A 21,488-nucleotide genomic window follows, 5' to 3' on the forward strand; every position below is an offset into this window, starting at 1 on the left:
AGCCCTAAGAACTGGTTACAGCACAAATCAATACAAAAATCTCAAAACCCAAATAAACGAGAACAAAGAATACACATATAGTTTTCAATTATGGGGGGCAGAGTTTAAAAAAAAAAGTCACCAAAGAAGCTGTCAACCTTTAACAGAACATGCTTATAAATTAGTTAGATGCTGTTGAAAATCCCACCCTCTTGCAATATTTCCAGAATGTTTCCAGTACAAAGTCACCAATCTGTTTAATGTAAAGAAAAATATATAGAAGGAAGCTTGGTTATGTCAGAATATAACCTAAACAGAATTCATGGGTTACTTAACAGGGCTTGAGCCAAAGTGTATAAAATGATGCTTTTTCATCTTTCCATTCCTTTCAATGACCTCTGAATAAAATCCATAGTAAAAATCCAAATACACATTTTTTAAAAAAATGTGGATCTGTCAATATCAACCACTTTTCCCTAGGTTTTTCCCCTAAATACTGAAGTGCCTCTGATCACTGAAACTTAATTCTTTAAAACTTCAGAACAGCCTCAGCAGAGTATCCAATTTTTTAATTAAAAATATAAGTAATTTAGTGTTTATTGTAAGTTGACAAAAATTAACTCATTGCCTAATTTTAGAGAAATGCTGTTTTAACTTGTAACATATGGAACATGTAAATATGTACAGGAAGAACTAGTGGTTGGAACATTTGGGGATGGGAGTATTTGGTTAAGCATCTACTTTTCCTGTGAGTTCTGAGTATATTGGGGCCGGTCTTGTTCAATATCTTTATCAATGATCTGGATGAGGGGATCGAGTGCATCCTCAGTAAGTTTGCAGACGACACCAAGTTGGGCGGGAGTGTTGATCTGCTCGAGGGTAGGAAGGCTCTGCAGAGGGACCTGGACAGGCTGGATCGATGGGCCCAGGCCAACTGCATGAGGTTCAACAAGGCCAAGTGCCGGGTCCTGCACTTCAGCCACAACAACCCCGTGCAGCACTACAGGCTTGGGGAAGAGTGGCTGGAAAGCTGCCTGTCGGAAAAGGACCTGGGGGTGCTGGTTGACAGCCGGCTGAACATGAGCCGGCAGTGTGCCCAGGTGGCCAAGAAGGCCAATGGCATCCTGGCCTGTATCAGAAACAGTGTGGCCAGCAGGAGTAGGGAAGTGATCGTGCCCCTGTACTCGGCACTGGTGAGGCTGCACCTCAAATACGGTGTTCAGTTTTGGGCCCCTCACTACAAGAAGGACGTTGAGGTGCTGGAGCGTGTCCAGAGAAGGGCAACGAAGCTGGTGAAGGGTCTGGAGAACAAGTCTTCTGAGGAGCGGCTGAGGGAACTGGGGTTGTTTAGCCTGGAGAAAAGGAGGCTGAGGGGAGACCTCATCGCTCTCTACAACTCCCTGAAAGGAGGTTGTAGCGAGGTGGGTGTCGGTCTCTTCTCCCAAGTAACAAGCGATAGGACGAGAGGAAATGGCCTCAAGTTGCGGCAGGGGAGGTTTAGATTGGACGTGAGGAAAAATTTCTTTACTGAAAGAGTGGTGAAACATTGGAAGAGGCTGCCCAGGGAAGTGGTTGAGTCACCATCCCTGGAGGTATTTAAAAGACGAGTAGATGCGGCACTTAGGGACATGGTTTAGTGGGCATGGTGGTGTTGGGTCAACGGTTGGACTCGATGATCTTAGAGGTCTTTTCCAACCTTAATGATTCTATGGTTCTATGATTCTATGATTGCTTACTGAGCCATGGCCACAGAAAATACTGACATGCCCCACAAGGATAAAAAATACCATTGTGTAAAGAGGCAGTGGAGGATAGCATACATATTGCATGGTTGCTGTATAAGAGAGACACTGAGACATACTTGAGCGTAATTTAAACCGAGTGTCTCTGTTTATACAAACTACAAGGTACTGACAGCTGAAAATAATGATGAATAGTATGAGAATTTTAGTGAAATTAAAGCAGTGAATAAGAGCATGACGTTGTAAGAAACCGGAAGCGATTCTGCACAAGCAAGCACTGATGCGGCTACTGAGGGATGCCCACGATGTTTAAAACTGTTTTGCAGAAGATACAGCAAATTTAACACCAAGTCAACCAAGGAAGATCAGGGTCCATAATGTAAAATCTGTTAGGGAGAATGAATGTATCAGGTCTTTTCCCTGAATAGAGCATGCTGCTCTGGGAGGCTCCTCAGTTTAATTAAAATGAGTCTAATGAGTTGCAGGGTGTTCCCTAGGATGCCAGCCAGATCCTCTCGGATGGGATTTGGCTCATTACCTAGCCTGCGTCCGGCACTGTTACAGTAGCCATCTGCAGCCCTACATTTACTGCCAGGGAGGCAGCAGCGTGGTGGGTGTTGCTGTTTTCCTTGGGAAGAGCTTTTACCACAGGTGGCACAGTCAGCGAGCCAAGATTTTGAAAACAGCCTAGGAACGTGGATGTCCAACTTTGCTTATATTAACAGAGTGTAATTTTCTGAAGGTGTTCAGCAGTTATCTGCTGAAAACCAGGACTCCTTAGAGTCTAATAAATCCTACATACAGAAACTCAAGCTCCCTCAATCCATTATAGCACTTGCATATCTTGGCTAGGTTTCCAGCAAAGACGGAATAACCACCATTAGTGCACAGGTTTGAAATTCCCTTTTATTTGACCAGTAATGGTTACTTATTGCTCAATGTAATGAAACAGAAAGAACAATTTGTCATTTTGGCCTCTGGATAGTGCCGGTCACACTAGCTATGAACAACATTTTAAAGTATGGGTACCCAGTAAGACATGGTTTCCAGATACATATTTAAGCACCAAGAATAGATCTTCCTAAAAAAAAAAATAAAGGCAGAAAAAAGCTAAGCATAGAAACAAAAGTTACAAGTAATTAATCTGTCTTTGCCTGTGATCCCCATCCTGCCCAGAGAAGAGGCAGGAGATAGTAGCCTCCTTGGACGTTCACTGGCCACACACTTCTGGAAGTTATCTTATGTAGGTATTTCCCTGCTGGGACAAGCACTTACATATGACCAGCTGTTCCCACAATAAAGCTGCTATAGCAAATAATTTGACACCGCTTTATTACGTTGACTGTCCTCAGGGCAACCTTCCATCACATTGGAAGCTTACCTGTGCTCGGAGGCCGAAGAAGCTTAAAAAAAAAATCCCACCAGTGTGGCTGAATATGGATTTAGGGTCAGGTTTGTAATTCCCATAGAAAGTAAATGCTGTTCAACAGTGCGCTACTACATTAGAAGATCTGGGCCTTTGGAGCCTCCATTCATGCAGCCAGGTTTAAAAGCACTACCTGCCTGCAGCTGGTTACAACCTAGAGCAACTTTCAGGCTGCTCCAGCCTACATCAATGCCCAGATCCCAAACCACCCCCTGGGCAGCACAGCCAACAGAGGGGAAAAAATCCTTGATGTCTCTGCATATTCCTGCCGGATTATCTGCTCCCAAAGCCGCAGAGTAAATTGTAGCCTTGATATACGTGCTCAAAGCTAATTGTTCTCAGAGTAAGACCCACAGGCTGGAATAAATAGCTCTCAGCCATCCTTACAAAAAGGTAGCAGATAATACAAATATTTTAAAATTCAACATCATTTTTCATGTTTACATTTATTTAGAATCTTATATAGTGCATTTTAGCAATTTTAAGCATATTTGCTCACCTTCATGGTTTATATAAAAAAATCACAGGGAGACCAAGACTAAGAGAAGACAAGTTAACTTCTGCAGTAAAACAGAGTAACTCCATTTCTCCAGTAACTCAGCACCCTCTTACACATACACTAATTTAAAGATAGCCACATCTTCTGGAAACAATAGAGAAGCAGTGCAACTTCCCCATTTTCTAATGACATTGTGACGACTGGGGGGGGGGAACCAAAATAAAATGGTGCAGTGGGGGAGAATTCTGACAAGTGATAATACAGATGGAAGAAGGCCAGGCTGGAAACCCCATTTACATTTCCTTTGCACTGAAATAAAAGTTACCAAAGGGACAACTGGAAATCTGCCTGATGTAGAAGGCTCCTAACTCTTTTTTTCCAGCTAGCAGGTTTCTTCCCTGTCTATGCAAGGGATATACAAACAGAGCAAATGGCACGTCCAGTCTGGAGGCGGTGCATTCTAGCCTCCAGCCAGTCCCACCAACCATTTTTTGTCTATTCTCTTTCAGACATATTATATACAAAAATAGGCAGTTTGCACTATGGGGGAGCTAAAAAAGCCCTCTTTCCAGTAATGCAATTTCCTAGCCTGAAAGACTGCAAGGTAAGAACCTCAGAGAAAAATTCCAGATAATTATCAAGATTTTCTAAATTTTATTCCTCCCTCTGGCAATTTTTTATAGCTGGACTGAAGCTCATGCAACCATCTGAATAAAAATTAGTAAATGAGAGAGTTGTGGGATTCTGTTGTGGGGGCTGCAGATGTCTACCTTTCCTTTGCTGCTGTGTTGGGCAGGGGGGGTGATTAAGCATACCAAATGTTGCTCTTAAACATTCTCTTCCACTTACTGTTGCCTGAGATATTACATTTGCCACCTTGCCCATCACAATGTTACTGCAGGTAGTGCCCCTGTCCCTCAAACTGGATGGAGCGCTAACGATTAGTTTATAATGTACAGCTGTTCAACGCAGACCATCAGATAAACACATACAGAAAATTATATGCTATTAACAAATTGCATAGGAGAGCAATGCTGCTAAACATGTACAACTGTGGTGGGTGTTTGACAAAATGGATATAAGTGCATTACGGAGCCAAATATAACATCCTTTTAATAATAGGTGCCTTTGAAAGAAAGGGTTACCAAACAACAACCCACTGCCATGCACATTAGTCTTCCAGAACATGATTGTTTTCCTCTGCCAGGGCACTGACATGGTAGCTCAGCTGTCAGTTCTTACCCTTTCCTGAGCATAATATGCCATCCGCTGACTCGCAGAGACTTCTGCTCTCCTCCTCCGTCATGTTGCACTTCCTTGAATGCTGGCACAACTTTCCAAACCACCCGTCCTGGCAAATGCATCGGCCGCATGAGCAGATACCACGGCCTGTAACAACACCAAGATTGGTTATGAGCAAAAGAAGCAGAAAGCAGTGACTGTGGTCACAACTGAGATCATCTTCAGACCTCTGCAGTGTGAAGTGCGTGCTATGGGATAGACAGACAGATAGATGGACAGCACAGCTTCCCAGCAGGGTGGCCTTCTTCAGTTCTCTCATTCTTGTGTTAAACAGTGCGCCCTAGTGATGTGCAGAAAAGCATAGGCATGGCTCCCCTCATCCGAAAAGCTCAGCATTGACTCAACTTTATGGGATGTCCCCTAATCCACAGTGTACTGAGGACAGACACAACCCCTTCCCTCCCATCTCTTTAATCCTGCAGCCCGGCACTAAAGTCTCACCTGCATATCGCATCCTATCATCTGAAGAAACAAACCCCAGTACAGGGCTGAGAGCAGCGCAGCACACAGCGCAACAGGCAAAGGAGCTAAAGCTGCAATCTCCTCCAGCAGCCCATTACTGCTGGTTATCTGCTGCAGTGCATGGAGCAGCTCATGTGCAAAGCCTGGACTCAGCACAGTCTGTAATTACTATAGATTAACTCATACAGTACAGGATGAACATAATTCCCCCATGGTCTCATGCAATTGCTAAAATTGGTTGTACATAAACCCAACTGGCAACCTGCAAAGAGTTCCTCTCATCACACTAACAACATCCTGTTTCTCTTCTGCATCTCTTCTCCAGTCATAGCTGTTCCAGCTCAGCAGTTTAAAAGGTTTGGCACTTTCACTCCTGATACTGTAGTGAAATGCTGAGGGAGGAGCAGGAAGGAGGAAGAGACTAGAGCATTCTCCAGGGCAGAAGCTTGTATGACCCCAAGGCAGGACTTCAAAGAAGAATGGGCAGGCTACTGTGGTGGGCTCTCTCCACAGGGACACATAGATTTCAATTCCTAGATCAAGACAAGACGCCTGAGTGAGAGGGAAGATGGACAGGCAGAAGAAGAATACAGTAGTGAGGACATAGCTATCAAAAGATGATTAAGAATAAGGGGGGAAAATAGGGAGAAATGAAAAGACAGAAAGAAAACAGGAATGAGAAAAAACATAAAATAGAGGGCAAGGGGAGAGGAATCGACTCTGAAATGTTAGGGAAAGAAGGAAGGTAATGACAAGTGAGGGAAAGGTCAAAGAAACGCTAGAACGTGGGTCAAAGATTATAGCCTAGAAGCTATAATCGATATTTAAAAACAGGAGAAAAAAGAAAGATGAAATTGAATTTTTGAGAATTATTTATACAAAGATTAATAAAAAAGGAAAATATGTTGAATAGTAAACTGAGGGGAAAATCTGGCCAGGAAGAAGGGAAAAGTGACAACAAATCCAGACAAGAATACAGAAATGGGAAATAGAAGAAAAAGAAATGTGTCTGAGCCAGAATTTCCCTTTTCAGCCTTGAATAATATTTCTGCAGCAGAAATCATTCCTTAGCTAATCAGTTTACTGGGCTTAAAAGAAGCAAATTACACATACCAGTGACTTCTGTCCTATCCTATCTGCTATGTAGGGCAAGGGAGTGGAAACGAGGGGCCTGAGATAATTTGGGAGCATGGGCTGGGAAGAAGGGAACAAACAGTAGGAGTATTTGGCAAAGCATTGAGCTGTAGGATGCAGAAAAGCAAACCAGCGATTTTGCTTTTCTAATTTGTGGGCTTCTTATGAGGCAACAGTGCAACTTGACATTGTAAACTGGGAGGCAGCACTGGTAGAAGCTGAAAGGAGAGACAAACCTCGTAGTTTGCTGTAAGTGGAATTCCTTGTTTTACTGATGGCCAAATACTTCACTAATTTAAATTAGAAAATACTGGAAGCTCAAAATTCTTGGAGCTGTCATTTACAGCGATCAAAATGTTCAGAATAATTTTTTGTACCCCAGACTGTGTATTGATCTTTTTTTTAAAATCTTATTACCCATACAACTTTAAATGCTCAGTAACAATGATGTAGTCTTATGACAATATTCCTCCCCACTTCCGCAAGTGACATTCAACAATTATGAATTTACATACATGCATTTAACATATATCAGCTATTACAAATTGATAACTAGCGACAATAGAAGCTTGATGCTACTTTAGCTTCTGTGTTAGATTGGGAAACAAGAACAACTATACCACAAACCAACATACAAGAGGTAGAAAACAAGCATATATACTTTCCCATATGCTCCTTCCAGGTAGATGGCATGCAGTTGTCTACATTAACTTACTATAGCTAAGCTTCTGTCAGCGCATTTTTATCTGCCTTATTTATTTTTTCTTAGTAATATATAGATTAGATCTGAGAATAGCTCAACCACTGAAGAGCAAAATATATAACTGGATGTTGGTGTTGGAAAATTATTTGTGGGGATACAAATACTTGTACTCATTTTAGCAACAAATAGTAAGAAATCCATGCTGATTTCACTGAGAAAATAATTTTGTATCATTTTTCTTGTACAGTCATTATGATTTATAGAATGCAGAGACTGATCATGTCTCTAAAGCCTTTACACAAGTCAAATAAAAAGGTAATGAATAATCTATTAATTTAAAGCAGAGTTTACAGTTTAACACATAAAATTTTGACATGCATTTTTCTGAGATGACAATTCCTCTCCTCCTTTATTCCAAAAAAATCCTCAAAACATAAAGGATTCTTTTGTCTCAAGTAATCCATTTTACCAAAACAATATTTACTCCTAGTTGACACCAGGTTGGGCAGCTGCACCTCTTTGGATGCCTCATCTATCGGGGTGGTGAGTATGCAAGTGCTTAGCCCAATGCTTGTTAACTCCTAGCTATCTTCTGTGTGTGCTAGCCTGTGAATAACTGCTTTATATGGTTTAGTTATGTATATCCTCCTTGCAGAGGCTCTTTGCATTTGTCTGAAGATGTCCAAACAAGCCAACTGAAAGGAAAGGCCAAAACATTATAAGCAACTGCTTTCAGTTGAATGTAATATTCAAATTATATTCAAAGTGTCCCAGTTTCATTCCAATGAATCCCAGACTGTCAAAATTGTGAGCAAGAGCAGCAACAAAAAGGTGCTGCTCTTGCTCATAGCTCCTTTTAGATCTGAATATAATTCTCTTCATAGAGTATAAAATTCAAGAATACAGCAATCATAGAGCAAAGGGGAAAAGAAAAGTATCTAGTTGAAGAAGTCCAGCCCAACTGAATTGGCTAACATGATAAAATACTGATTTAACTATTCAGATTAAGCAGATTTACTGGAAAGTGTTGGTCTATCATCAATTCAGATTTAACACAAAACACAAAATCACAAACAAATTGCATATTGCAATGGCTCCGACACTATAGAACTTCAATCATAAAAATCTATGTTAATGAACATTTAAATATATAACAGAATGTTTTAAACATTAATCTCCAACCAAGAAGAAAGACTGTGATGGGGGAGAGGCAAAGGAGAGAAAAAGATGATGTTAAAGATGCTGTCACTTTGTTTAGAATTATCAATAAATCCAATAACTACAAGATTTAAATGTGAAATATGAATGCAGTAACAAAGAAAGCTGTGACAGATTACTAGCAGAGGTCCATTATAACCCAAATCAAACCAAATCAAACCGGACACCAGGATGAATTATTTCTTAACATGCCAGGAAATAAAACTCTGGTTGTGGGGAACTTCAGTTTAGGACTACTCATGCAACTGTCGTCAGAGTTCCTCAAAAACCTGCATAATAATTTTCTAATACAAAAGGCACCACTACATGGGAATGTCAGCATGATGAAAACGGTGAAGTAATCATTGCAGAAGAAGCTGGTTCATATTTGTAGACTAACTGATTATAACCAGATGATATTCACGAAGGGCAAACTGAGGCCAGCCCCAAACGAAATTTGGCAGCTCAGGAGAACAAGTTTCTCAAAATAATATAACATAATAAATATATAATAAAGTCAATATTAACCAGAAATGGGGGGAAAAAATCTTCAGCTAGAAAAATATGAATTTGACTGTCCTGTATGAAGAATTTATCTGATAGTCCAACAACATTTTTCCACAGTAAGAGAGAAGTCCACCCAAGTCTAATGGTGGAGAGATGCTACGAGTTAGGAACGAGAAGGCTGTACAGCCAAAGAAAGAAAGATGAAATAGATAGCAATCAATATAAATGAGGAATTTTGTTGTGAATGAAATGGACATAATAGGAAAAAAAAACCCCAAACCCAAAAATCTATAACTGGATGAAAAATTAGAAGTTTTAAAAGCGTACTAGGAATATGAAAAATTTCAGCATAATGCAGGATCCCTGATTTAAAACAATACAGTAAATGAAACAAATATTTCTCTCTGTATTTAAATAGAAATTATTACAGGACTATAAGTAAAGCACTTTCCATTATATTATTAACATAAGAGAACATTAAACAACATCTATCTGGGAGAAATATTTCTAAATGAGTGGGCTTCATTAACCTGCCCAAATATGCTAAAAGAGTTGGTAAAAACATTACTGGATCACTGATTTTTATTTTATTTTTATTTTTATTGAATACCAGGAGAATGCCATAAGACTGACTGGAACAGTTGTGACAACCGTAGTTAAAGAAACCTAATATAAATGTGAAGCGAAATACTGATTGTCTATTATATTTTCATTATGGGTCGCTTGGTGTCGTCCAAGTGTAATAAAGGTGGACTGTGGCTTCAGTTTGAGCAACACAACAGGTAGGCAGCTCAGTAAAAACTTCAAGTGAAACATCGCGGTGAAAAGGCCTAATGCCATCCTCATATGCATGTAACAGGAGAGAAGCGAGTAGGAGCAGAAATCAGTAGGAATGTTTAGAGCATTGATGGGATGGACATTAAAGTCCTGCAACTCACTGTGATATCCCTGTTTGAAGAGATTTTGAAACACTTGGAAGAGTCCCAAAAGGTTCCAAAGAAAGAATTCAAAGGGCAGAGAAAATGTCTTGTTGAAAGAACTTCAAAGATCTGTATCTGCTTAGCCTATTGGGGGTGGGGGGAGGAAAAGGCTAAGAAGTGTTTCAGCAGGATCTGAACTACCTTCTTTGAAGGTACTAGAATGGGGATTCTCAAACTACCAGAGAAAGACAAAGCAACAACCAGAGAGAAAAGCTGATACTGATAAACTCATTTGAGAAATTAAACAGCATTTCAAACAAGGATGATGACTATTGGAACAAACTTTCTAGTGATGTTGGCATGGGCTGCACATGTCTTAGAGTCTTCAGAGCATGGCCTTCTCAGAGGCAGGCTTTAGTTGCACACAGTACACAGACTTCAACATGGGGGAAGCCTGGGTACAGGGTAACAGCTATTTATAGCCTAATATACAAGGTTCAACATATAAGCCCCTTTTGGCTTCGCAAATTAATATCTATTAATCAACTTAAAAGTTGATGCGTTAGCAATTCCTTTACTGCTCATTTCAACAGAAAGATTAAATTAAAATGCTTTTACAAACCTAAATCATATTTTATGCTATCTGAAAAGCTAAACATACTATGTTGTCTGTGCATCTGTGTAAAGGCTCAACTTTTTATACACTTGCAGAAATGTCTGGGTGACCAGGACAGAAATCGGTAGTGCATTTAAAAGACAAGTTAGGAAAGTAAAATTAGCTCAGTAAAATCAAATTAATTTAATACAGAATATACTATACACATTAATACCTGTACTGCCTACATTAGTCACTCTCATATCTAATGCAATACCTACTGATCCTTCTGAGTTTACCTATTGCTGCCCCTGGATGTGCCTCAGAGCTAGGATGAAGTAGTTAAGTGCAAGGACACAGGCATTGAGTCATTAACTCTCTACTTAGTGTTGTCAAAATAAAACTCTAAATCACACTAGCTTTATGCCAAGGTAGACCCTGATCTCTCCACTACCTAATACAGACATTTTAACTTTTTTTAGCACTAGTTTTACCCAGTAAGCATGTGTTTGAACTTTTTTTACCCTGGAGAATCAATTATATTTTTCAATAGCAAATACCATAATCAAAATGCTCTATTAAATAGTATAAAAATGTCTAGTGAATTCTGTAACAATTATATGTATTTCAGATTCCTCAGTCACAAGAACATGGTCCCTGCTCTGAAGACTTTTCAATAGAAAAGATAAAAAACCTGTTGGGTAGGAAATAAACTATTATTTTAGCGTAACAGGAACCACAGAGAAATTAAGGGTTCAATTCAGATGCCTAGTGCCATTTGACATACCCTAAGATATCAAGGACATCCTCGTGATGGCGGCAGCTATGCAGGCACCCCTGTGTCCTTGTGGAGCCAAGCTGGGGTCAGGCAAGGGTAGCCTTGGGCATCAGAACTCAGACAAGGTGTCTAATTTTAGGCAACTGAAGACTTTGAAATGATGTCCCATGTAGTCTGAGAAGCCATGGTAGAGTCAGGAGTCGAATTCATACTTCTGAGTTTTCAAACCAGTCAGTGCCAAAAGCTGTCTTCGGCTGGGAGATAGGCTGGTATTATTTTTCCCTCCTAATTTGCATATTAGGTATATTAGAGAGTTCCATAAATGTCCTATATACTTCTGTTTCTGTGAAGCAACATTAGTGCAAGAAATGAGGAAATTGTCCAACAGAAACTGCACCATAATATTACTACTTATCTTTGCTTAATGAAGCATATCATTAATCATAACTCTCCCATTTTTATCGTTATCGTCTTATTGGTCCTCATAAGAACATGCTATCTGAAAATATCATGTTTCTGCTTCACTGAACAGATGACAAATAAATGTCATTCATGATTTCTGCAGTATGGACCTAGAACTTTCATAAAAAACAATTCACAGTTTCTGTGAATTATTATATCTTTATCATATAATAACACATAGTTATATTCCAAAAAAAGAAAGAAAGGCAATACTTCCTCTGAATCAAATTACTTAGCCTGGCTGGATAGTAATGAAGAATTTATATTCAAAGGAGCATGGCAATTAGGGGCAAGTTATACCAGCCTTTTAAGAGGGAGCACTTCCACTGTACATCCTGCTGATGGCTATGCGATCCTAGAATCCTTCACTAATTGTAAGAATGTGATGTGGAAGCTTCTGTCTCTGTTGTAAAAGTTTAAAACATTGAAAAGCTGGGAATTGTGGCTTTAAGTTTATGCACACCTTATAAACCACAGCTTTTCCCTTGTTCTCTGCCAGTACATAGAGACTTACACTGGAAATATTAAGACTGGTGTGAATGTCGTATGAATGGAAATGTGTAAGTAAGCACCAGAAGAAACACCAGAATGAGGTTAAAAACATGACCTGTATTGATAACCAACAACACATTCACAGCAGTAAAACTGAGTAATGTATTATTTTGCCAAAACCAGAAGGTCTGCAGTCTCTTAAAACAATGGTATGATGACTTTCATGATGACTTGTCAGCAGAAGACCGTATGCTCAACAAGAAAGGATGTCAACACAGACACAGCACATAACTTGTGTCATTCCTTTCCTTGTGAGACAAGAACAGCATTGTCCTAAGAATGTCAAAAATGAGGAAGCACAGACAACAGGCACCAGACTTGCCTAAAACTTACAGAGATGAAAGTAAGCAAAATCATGAGTCAAAAGGATCATCCTAACTGTTGGGTCCTAAATGATACAAAAGACGTCTAAAAACCAGTTTGTTGTTGTTTTCAGTCAAGATGAAACAAAAAGACGTACTGAGAACTTGATGGGTGGCATCTCTTGTCCATCTTCTGTGTCACATACAAGTGATCATGACCAAACTACCTAAATCCAGACACTTTGATGCTTGTATGTGGGTGTGAGAATGCGAGTGAATGAAATCAATGAGAGAATGTGTCTGAGTGGTGAAAATTAATTTACTTGGAGATTTTATTAAAAAATTACTAACTTTCCCTCCCATAACGTCTCATGTAGAGTTTTGCTGCGCTGGTTTCCTATAGTTAGAGGACAGAGAGGTGTGAAGGCAGACCTGAATAAGGAAGGAAATATTAATTACCTTAGCATTTCCTCCAATAATAAATCAGCTCCTCCAGCTTTTACAAGTCTTTATACTACAACCAGAATCTTGAACTAATGAGAACTAATGCTTTTACCAAAAACATTGGTATAAACAAACAAAAATACAGCTGCATTTACTCTTTGATGTGACAGGATGTGACATGCCATTACACAACTGGATTTCCTACAGCGTTAGGATTATATTTTGATGTGCCGTGGCCAAAACAAATTGTTAAAAAGTCATCAAAGTGAATTTGAAAATTGACAAATAATAAAATAAACAATATAAAAACAATAAAAATAAACAAATCAGATTTCTCGAAATATTCTATTGTTACCAGTCAAAGAACTGGCTTACTGGGATGACCAGAGGCTTAGTTGTTTCTTAGTGTTGAGGACAGTGCAAACATCCATGACTAAATATTAAAAGGTCTTATCAAAGCTGATTATCTAATTGGTGGCCCACTATATGAAGCACAGACTGAAATACTGACATAAAACAAAATGGAAGCATCCCTAGAAATATGTAAGGGCCTTGCTATGAGTTACCTGTTATGAGTTTCAACATCTGCTAGTAGCTCTAGTGAAGAACTTGTGTGGAGCTTCAGCCAATTTTTTACTATTTTTGTTGGGTTTGTTTTTATTGTAGGGTTTTTAAGCAGCATAATCCTGCACCAACCAGTAGCATGCAGAGGACCCAAAAAGGCTTCTGTTTTATTCCTTCAATGGTTGCTACTTTGCTGTGTGTCCTGGTTTTGGCAGGGACAGAGTTAATTTCCTTCCTAGTAGCTGGTACAGTGCTGTGTTTTGGATTTAGGATGAGAATAATGTGGATAACACACCGATGTTTTAGTTGTTGCTAAGTAGTGCTTACACTAGTGAAGGACTTTTCAGCTTCCCATGCTCTACCCACTGAGAAGGCTGGAGGTGCACAAGAAGCTGGGAGGGGGCACAGCCAGGACAGCTGACCCAAACTGGCCCAAGGGACATTCCATACCATGTGACATCATGCTCAGTACATAAACTAGGGGAAAGCTGGCTGGGGGGGCCGCTGCTCGGGGACCGGCTGGGCATCGGTCGGCAGGTGGTGAGCAATTGCATTGTGCATCACTTGCTTTGTGTATTATTATTATTATTACATTATTATTATTATTATTATTATTATTATTTTATTTCAATTATTAAACTGTTTTTATCTCAACCCACGAGTTTTCTCACTTTCACTCTTCCAATTCTCTCCCCCATCCCACGGCGGGGGAGGGGGAGGAGTGAGCGAGCAGCTGTGTGGTGCTCAGTTGCCAACTGAGGTTAAACCACAACACTGTGACAAGAACTCACAGCTAGGCCAATAATGGTCCAGAGAACAAATCAAAATGAATGGAGTTAAGAGCATTATCAAATCAATTTCAAATTGATCTTTACTGTTGTCCTGAATTCTTGTTGCCTGCCTGCCCTCAGTTCTGAAAGAGAACAGAACGTAATGGACAACAGCCAACCCAGTGAGGTGGAGCAGCCAACGATGACATCAACTGAAAAACATGACTGGACACAGTAGGGGGACAAATAACACTTGAAAGCTCAGGACACATCTGCAGCTAGCAGCACAGCTATAACCTCAGAGGAGAGAGAGAGAAGTATCTCTCACCAGGATACAAGATAAGTAAATATCAAGCCTGGTGTACATCAGTGACATAGCCGTGCCAAGAAAGAACTTGGGCTGGCAAACCTGTGATTCTCTAGTCATGTGTGTGCACCAAAAAAACTTAACTTGCACATGAAAGACTCGAAGAACCAAGTAAAGCCAAAAAAACCCATGATGTTAAATATTGCTGTGGATCAACACTGCAACACACCTGGGCAAATCTTACATCATTGATAAAAACTAAACTGTAGGGAATGGGCCTTTAGGTAGAACATACCAATCTCAAAAAGGCTGCATGAGACAACCTCCTCCAGCCATAGCATATTAAGTCTCTGTGCAGAGGCACAGACAAAGGAAGGGGAAGACGAAGGAAGGACCTGGCAAGCAGGTCAAGGGAGGTCGTTCTCCCCCTCTACTCCACTCTCGTGAGACCCAACCTAGAGTATTGCATCCAGTTCTGGGGTCCCCAGTACAAGAAAGACATGGACCTGTTAGAGCGGGCCCAGAGAAGGGCCACAAAAATGGTCAGAGGGCTGGAACACCTCTCCTGTGAAGAAAGGCTGAGAGAGCTGGGGTTGTTCAGGCTGGAGAAGAGAAGGCTCCAGGGAGACCTTATTGCTATCGTTCAATACTTAAAGGGGGCTTATAAGAAAGATAGAGAAAGACTTTTCTCCAAGGCCTGTAGTGACAGGACAAGGGGCAATGGCTTTAAACTGAAAGAGGGTAGGTTTAGATTGGACATTAGGGAGAAATTGTGTATTATGAGGGTGTTGAGACACTGGAACAGGATGCCCAGAGAATTTGTGGAGGCCCTGTCATTGAAAGTATTCAAGGTTTGGTTGAATGGGGCTTTGAGCAACCTGATCTAGTGCAAGATGTCCCTTCTCATGACAGGGGGGTTGCAACTAGATGATCTTTAAAGGTCCCTTCCAACTCAAACCATTCTATGATTCTATGATACTATGAATCCATTTCTAATAGCAGAGTGCTGCAGAATCTGTGCCAAGTCCTTCTGCAACCTTTGTCTTTGTGGAGACGTAATGTCTCTATTCCTGGTACTGTAATGATGGACAGCTGAATTTTTAAGTGAATGACTCACTACAGTCATGCAGAAACATGGTAATAGGGTCTCACTCAGTTGTACCCTAATTTATCATATCTTTCGCCTCATGTCTTTCTACCATTGCATGGACAGCTGGTCTGGAAAGCAAGCTATTAATCAATCTCTGCTGGTCAGAGGAGGCCAGTAACAATTCTTATTCAAATCATTTAGGTTGTCATTCACATTTCTCATTTCAGCATGCATTTAATCTGAAAACACTGGTCTTCCTTCCTTGTGCTTTACAGGCACTCAGTGCTCACTGTCAGACCCTGCACATTCACAGAGTCCAGCTTACAATTCTCTGAAGCAAGAGTTACTAGCAAGGGCTCATGTCCTGACAATGATTGCCTAGGTAGCAACAACAGTAGAAAAATAGTAATGAAAAGAGGAGAAGGAAAGAGGAAGGAATAAGCAGTTCAGCAAGAGGTGTCAAGAGGTTCAGGCTGAGATGGAAGCATGGACAAACCCAAAAGGAAGAGAGATGTGTGTGCCACTAGCGCAAAATTAATGAGAGAAGTTCTGTGAATAGATAAGTTGCAAAAGGGGAAAGAAAATAAGGTTAAAATTGGTAGAATCTCCTAAAAAGGGAGATATGAGAAATACTGTCTATCAAAGGAAACATTCAAAATGTCAGGATAGAAAGTGATAGCCAAGCAAAACATCAGACAATTAGTAAAGAGTAGGGCTGAAGCTTATCAGTAACACCAGAGGCTACTGAAGATCTGAAAAGGATAACAGTGACAGAAATTCCTACATTTGGTCAGAAACTGTGGGAAGAGACATTTCAATGAAAATGTTGGTGGAAGCCACAGTGAAAGATAAACTCATATTATATGAGTTTGAAGGTGAGGGAAGGTGAGGGGAATTCACTTGCTAAATGATGAGTGAACAGAAAGCTGCAACTGATGGGGACTCTCTGAAGATAAACATTCCTGTACTCAGTACTTACACCTAAACAGGTGCTGCCTTAAGTTATTGGGGTGGGTGGTGGCCTCTTGAGGCAGGTGGATCAGAAGCACAGATGGCCACTGGATGGTCAAAGAAAATAAGGTTTCAGGATCTGCCAGAAGTAAAAAAAGAAAAAAAAGAAGAAAAACAAAAAAGGAAGGAAAGAGAGGGAGAGAGAGGGGAAATGAAGGAAGGAGCCACTCGAGAGCTCCAGCAGCCAAGAGAAGGAAAAGTGGTGTATGGAAGAGAACTGAGTGATTAGTAAGACATCTCTGTTTGTTAATTTGAATCTCAGCACACTTCACATGGAAGAACCATACAAGTGCAAACAAAGAAACACTTGTGTGGCATGAGAACAGAAAGAAAGGAAGGGGAAACCAGTTCTTGGCTGTAAAAGAATGAAAGCAGATGGGATCGTGCAATAACAATAATATAGGAACACGTTTCAAGGAGTAGCTTACAACCAAATCTAGAATAGTATAAAAATACCTCAAATTATATTTAGAAATATAATAGACAGAACAAGAAATAAAATATCAAGAATATGAAAAAAAAATCTGTCAATTTTTTACCACTGAAATCCCAACAGATCTACTACAGAAATCCAACAATTTTTAGAGGACGGTATTAGTAGTGGCATGACTTCTAATTGGGAAGACTAAAACTCTAGAGACCAGCTTCACCTCACCAAGTTCAGACAGCTGTGAGTGAGCAAAGATGCTCTAGACTCCCTACAGGCACTTCAGAGGTCAGCTCAGATCTTGGTGGATTTAATCATCACCTTATGCCATGCTTCCTCCTCTCCCTTCACTTACAAGAAAGCCCAGGATAACAGGATTCCTGATTTGGCACTTATTCTACGATTTTGGGGAAAGAATTAGGAATAAGCTCAGCTTATTTGGAACAGCAAAAATCACAGGGTGGGCCTTGTCAACAGATGCTGTGCAGTGCAATTTCAAACAGGGCACAGTCACTTGAATTGCATTTTCCCATATAATTCCTTTCACCTGCAGAGAATCATTAGTAACTAAACTACTAGCTTGAATGAAAGTGGAGAAGTTGAGCTTGCTTGAGACTACAACTGATTCATAAGTTCATGAGTTGGCTTTCCTTTCTATTTGTTTTTTCAAAATTTGGAAAATAAGCTTAAAGCATATGGGTTTTAAATTAATTAACTAATTTCTGCCGTTCTCTTTGGACAAAGCTATTTAGACTAAAGGAGAGAGTTTATTCAGGTAAGAGTGTGACATAGAGCGTCTCCTGCACAGTGAAAAATTGGACACTGGCTCAAGTGTTGAGGTGATTATTCATTTAAGTGTGAGGTGCTCTAGCCAGCAACAAAAATTAAAATTATCACTGTATCCTTCCTAATAAGGAAGAATGGAATCTCTGTCTATAATTTCCAAAATGTGCAATATAATTAGCAGTATTAAGATTGAAGCATTGTCATCAAATAATGTAAAATATGAATGACATAAACAGAAGAGATGTTTTTAATCATGAAAGATGATGAATTTTGGTTCCCAGCTACTTAATTTATAACAAATATGACCCAGTTTTTCAGTGCTTTTATCTGCTTTCATGTCCTTTAAACAAAATTAAATTTCAAATTATTCTTTATCTACACATTCGTATTATTGAATGACACTGAATGTTACAAACTATTATTATGGCTGGTTAGACATTCAAACTAAAATTTTCCATATATGCCTACATTCTGCATGGCAGAGACCTTGAAGCAATATTTCCTGTAGTTGGAATTTTTTATGTACACAAAGATTATGAAGCAATATGGTTTTTTCTTACATAGAAATAACGAATATAATAAAATGTGTCATTGTTCATACCAACTACTTTGTTAATACTAAGACTCAAAGAGTAATTTTAAAAATAAACCAAATAAAATCTAGAAAGAGAGCATTTAGAACAAATACTACTCACCTGTTTTTAAAATACCATATGGTATGTATGCATTTACATATCTAAAACTAACTTGAAATACTGCTTAACACCAACATACATTACTGAAAAATCAACAAGTGAAGTTTTCACTGTCAACATTAAAATAAACCATCTGCATGTACAATTACTATGACAATGTATCTCAATCATTTTAGATTCTTTCATAATATATTTTTACTACTTTTTTAGAAAACAGACATATCACTGTCAGTGAATATGAAATATTCCGAAGTACTGCTGGTCATTATTAACTTTAGGTAAAATACAACATTCTCAGTAAAACCTCAGCTGTACTAAACACAAAGTAAAATTACCTAATTTTTCAGGTTTTCCTTTAAGTGTCTGTATTCTTCTCTAATGAACACTGATGGAATTTGGGATATACTACAGCACTTATATTTATGCTATTAGGTGTATTTAATCTACTTCAGTGTTAGTGTTGCTGAAGTTTTAAAAGAAATATTCACTAATGTATTTGATATTTATATAGCTTGTTTCTTACAAAAATCTATAATCTATTATAATTAACCAATGATGTCACTAGTCTATAGTGACATTACATTATAAAATCAGGGGGAACAGAAAGTTATAAACTGTCACGATTTATATTAATTATATTACATTATATTAAGTGAATGCATACCCCCACAGACATCACCGTCCGCATTTTCACACTGTCGATCATCACATTCACAGTTTTTGCCATGAACTCTGTTGTCTCCTGGAGGGAAACAAGTGCATTGGCCACATTCACATCTCCCTGTAAGAATAAACAATTGTTAGAGTCATGATTTCAATAAAGTAAAATAAAGGAAATAAACCCCCAAACTTATTCTACACCCTACCCCCCAAAGACAAATTACAAGTCACTCTGTATTAATTAAACTACGCACATAAACATTATTAAAAAAAAACCCCAAAACTATCCCTCTTCCATGGCAACCAGAAGCAAAGTATATCACTGTTATGTCTTGGTGGAAACAGCAACAACAAGCAATCATTGGCACTGTACGTTTTTAATATCTCAACTTTGCATAAAAGCATGTGCCAGAGCTATGGCACATGTTTAACTGCATAATTAACCTCTATAATTGATCTAAAATATTTAGCACGTACCTCAGAAACTCCAAAATGAATGTCATTAGAACTAAATAGTCTATGCACAGGGCTATCTAAGATACTCTCTAGTCATGTAGAAACATAACTCTTCAAATACTCTGTCAGGCATTTGGAAAGCAAAAATCCCTATAATTTTTCCTGTCTAGACCTGAGGAAATACAAGTCGAAAGCACAACCTCTGTCAAAGTCTTCCCTTCCACCAACCTGTTCACAGGACAACTCCCCAGAGCTTAAAGCGGGAATAGACGCAGCCAAACGCCCACAGATACTCCACTCCAAAGCCCTCAGAGCAGTGAGTATTAAATGGTCAGATGTGAAAAAAACTAAGATCAAGGACAGTCTTACGTTGCACATATGTGAGACAGACTCAGTTCAAGGTAACATTGGTTTTGTTATTTCCTAACTTCGAAGAGTTTGCCTCCGTATTTTTTAAATTGTTTTAATGCAATTCTACTGTGAAAACGCTCTAAATATGACACAAACTGTGGATCAAAGTAATACATTTGATGGGCTTGGGAAAAGATATTGTGTGTAAAAAAGGGCCGCCAGAGACACGGATTAGGATGCAGAAAAGCCTGTTCCTCTCAATCTAATTTAATCATAGCAGCCGTGAGACTCAACCTGGACCTGGACACTGCTCTGCTGGCTGCAGAACCCAAATTTACAGTAGGAGCAACTATAGCTACAAAGCAAAAAAATCCTCCAAGTGCAGCCTTTCATTATGTAACCAAACAGTTCAGCATGCACAATACTTTTTCAGCATTTGCTGAAATGTTTTGCTGAATGGGAAAGGACTGTTAAGGAGAACCTTAGTGGGGTTTTTCTAACTGTAGGTTTTGTGACAATAAAACCTTTTACGTCAACATACTGACAGATCATTGTTAATCTATTTTTCTTTCAACTCCTAACCTAAATTTGTTACATTTGATTTTTCAAAACCCCCAGTCTACTTAAGTTGGAGTAGGGGGGGATCTTATTATGGAAAAATTGCCAGCTCATTTTATAGCTGCCATACTCCTCATCTTCCCCAGCATCAATGTACATTGCACTTCCGAGCTGACATTCTATGTGCCAGGATTCAACCTAGAAGGACATTTTATGATCAACTTAAAGTGCAAGAATCTTAAAAAAGACATGCTGATAGAGAGAATTAACAGCAAATACTTCATGATACCTTCATAATATACATAGTTTTAAAACTATGTTGCCTTGGCAATTATATGAAGATATTTGTTCCCAAAAGACACTTATTACCTGAAGTGCATCTACCGCATCACAAAATACAGTTGTATTTGGTAATCATGTCAACATTTAAGAGATGATTGTCCACAGAATGATTGATGTTATTTGCCTGCATTCTCTAAGCTACAATTATTTGCCAAGGACAGTTACATTAGCAACTGGAACAAAATCATTTCTTAGTACTTAAATATACAGAGACTTTTAATGAGTCCAACTTGTCACTATCTGGGGCTCTCACAGTCTCTTTCTATGCATCCACTTTAGACAAGCTGGCTACTTTTACAAAAATGTCACATCACAGTGTCCCAAAGCACAGTCAGTCACCCATAGGCAGATAGGTACCTGACGAACAGGACCCATCTCTTGTGAAGACTCTATAAAATAAACAAAAGAACCATCTTTAACAGTGGTATCCTGGTCAGCTAATGCTATCATAAGGAGGATGCCTGAAG

The 21,488-nt window shown here is 39.2% G+C and overlaps 1 protein-coding gene across 1 annotated transcript in view; it reads right to left on the bottom strand.

The window, feature by feature from the left end:
- The window catches only part of ITGBL1 (integrin subunit beta like 1), a 156,497-nt gene that overhangs the window by 3,973 nt on the left and 131,036 nt on the right, over positions 1–21,488 (bottom strand). Inside the window, exons 8-9 of the mRNA XM_076361439.1 lie at positions 19,319–19,435; positions 4,889–5,035 (exon numbers count right to left, since the gene is read on the bottom strand). Of these exons, the coding sequence (XP_076217554.1) occupies positions 4,889–5,035; positions 19,319–19,435 (264 nt within the window). The remainder of the gene's footprint in view (positions 1–4,888; positions 5,036–19,318; positions 19,436–21,488) is intronic.

This window comes from Aptenodytes patagonicus, chromosome 1 (genome assembly GCF_965638725.1).
Source record: "Aptenodytes patagonicus chromosome 1, bAptPat1.pri.cur, whole genome shotgun sequence".
Classification (NCBI taxonomy): domain Eukaryota; kingdom Metazoa; phylum Chordata; class Aves; order Sphenisciformes; family Spheniscidae; genus Aptenodytes; species Aptenodytes patagonicus.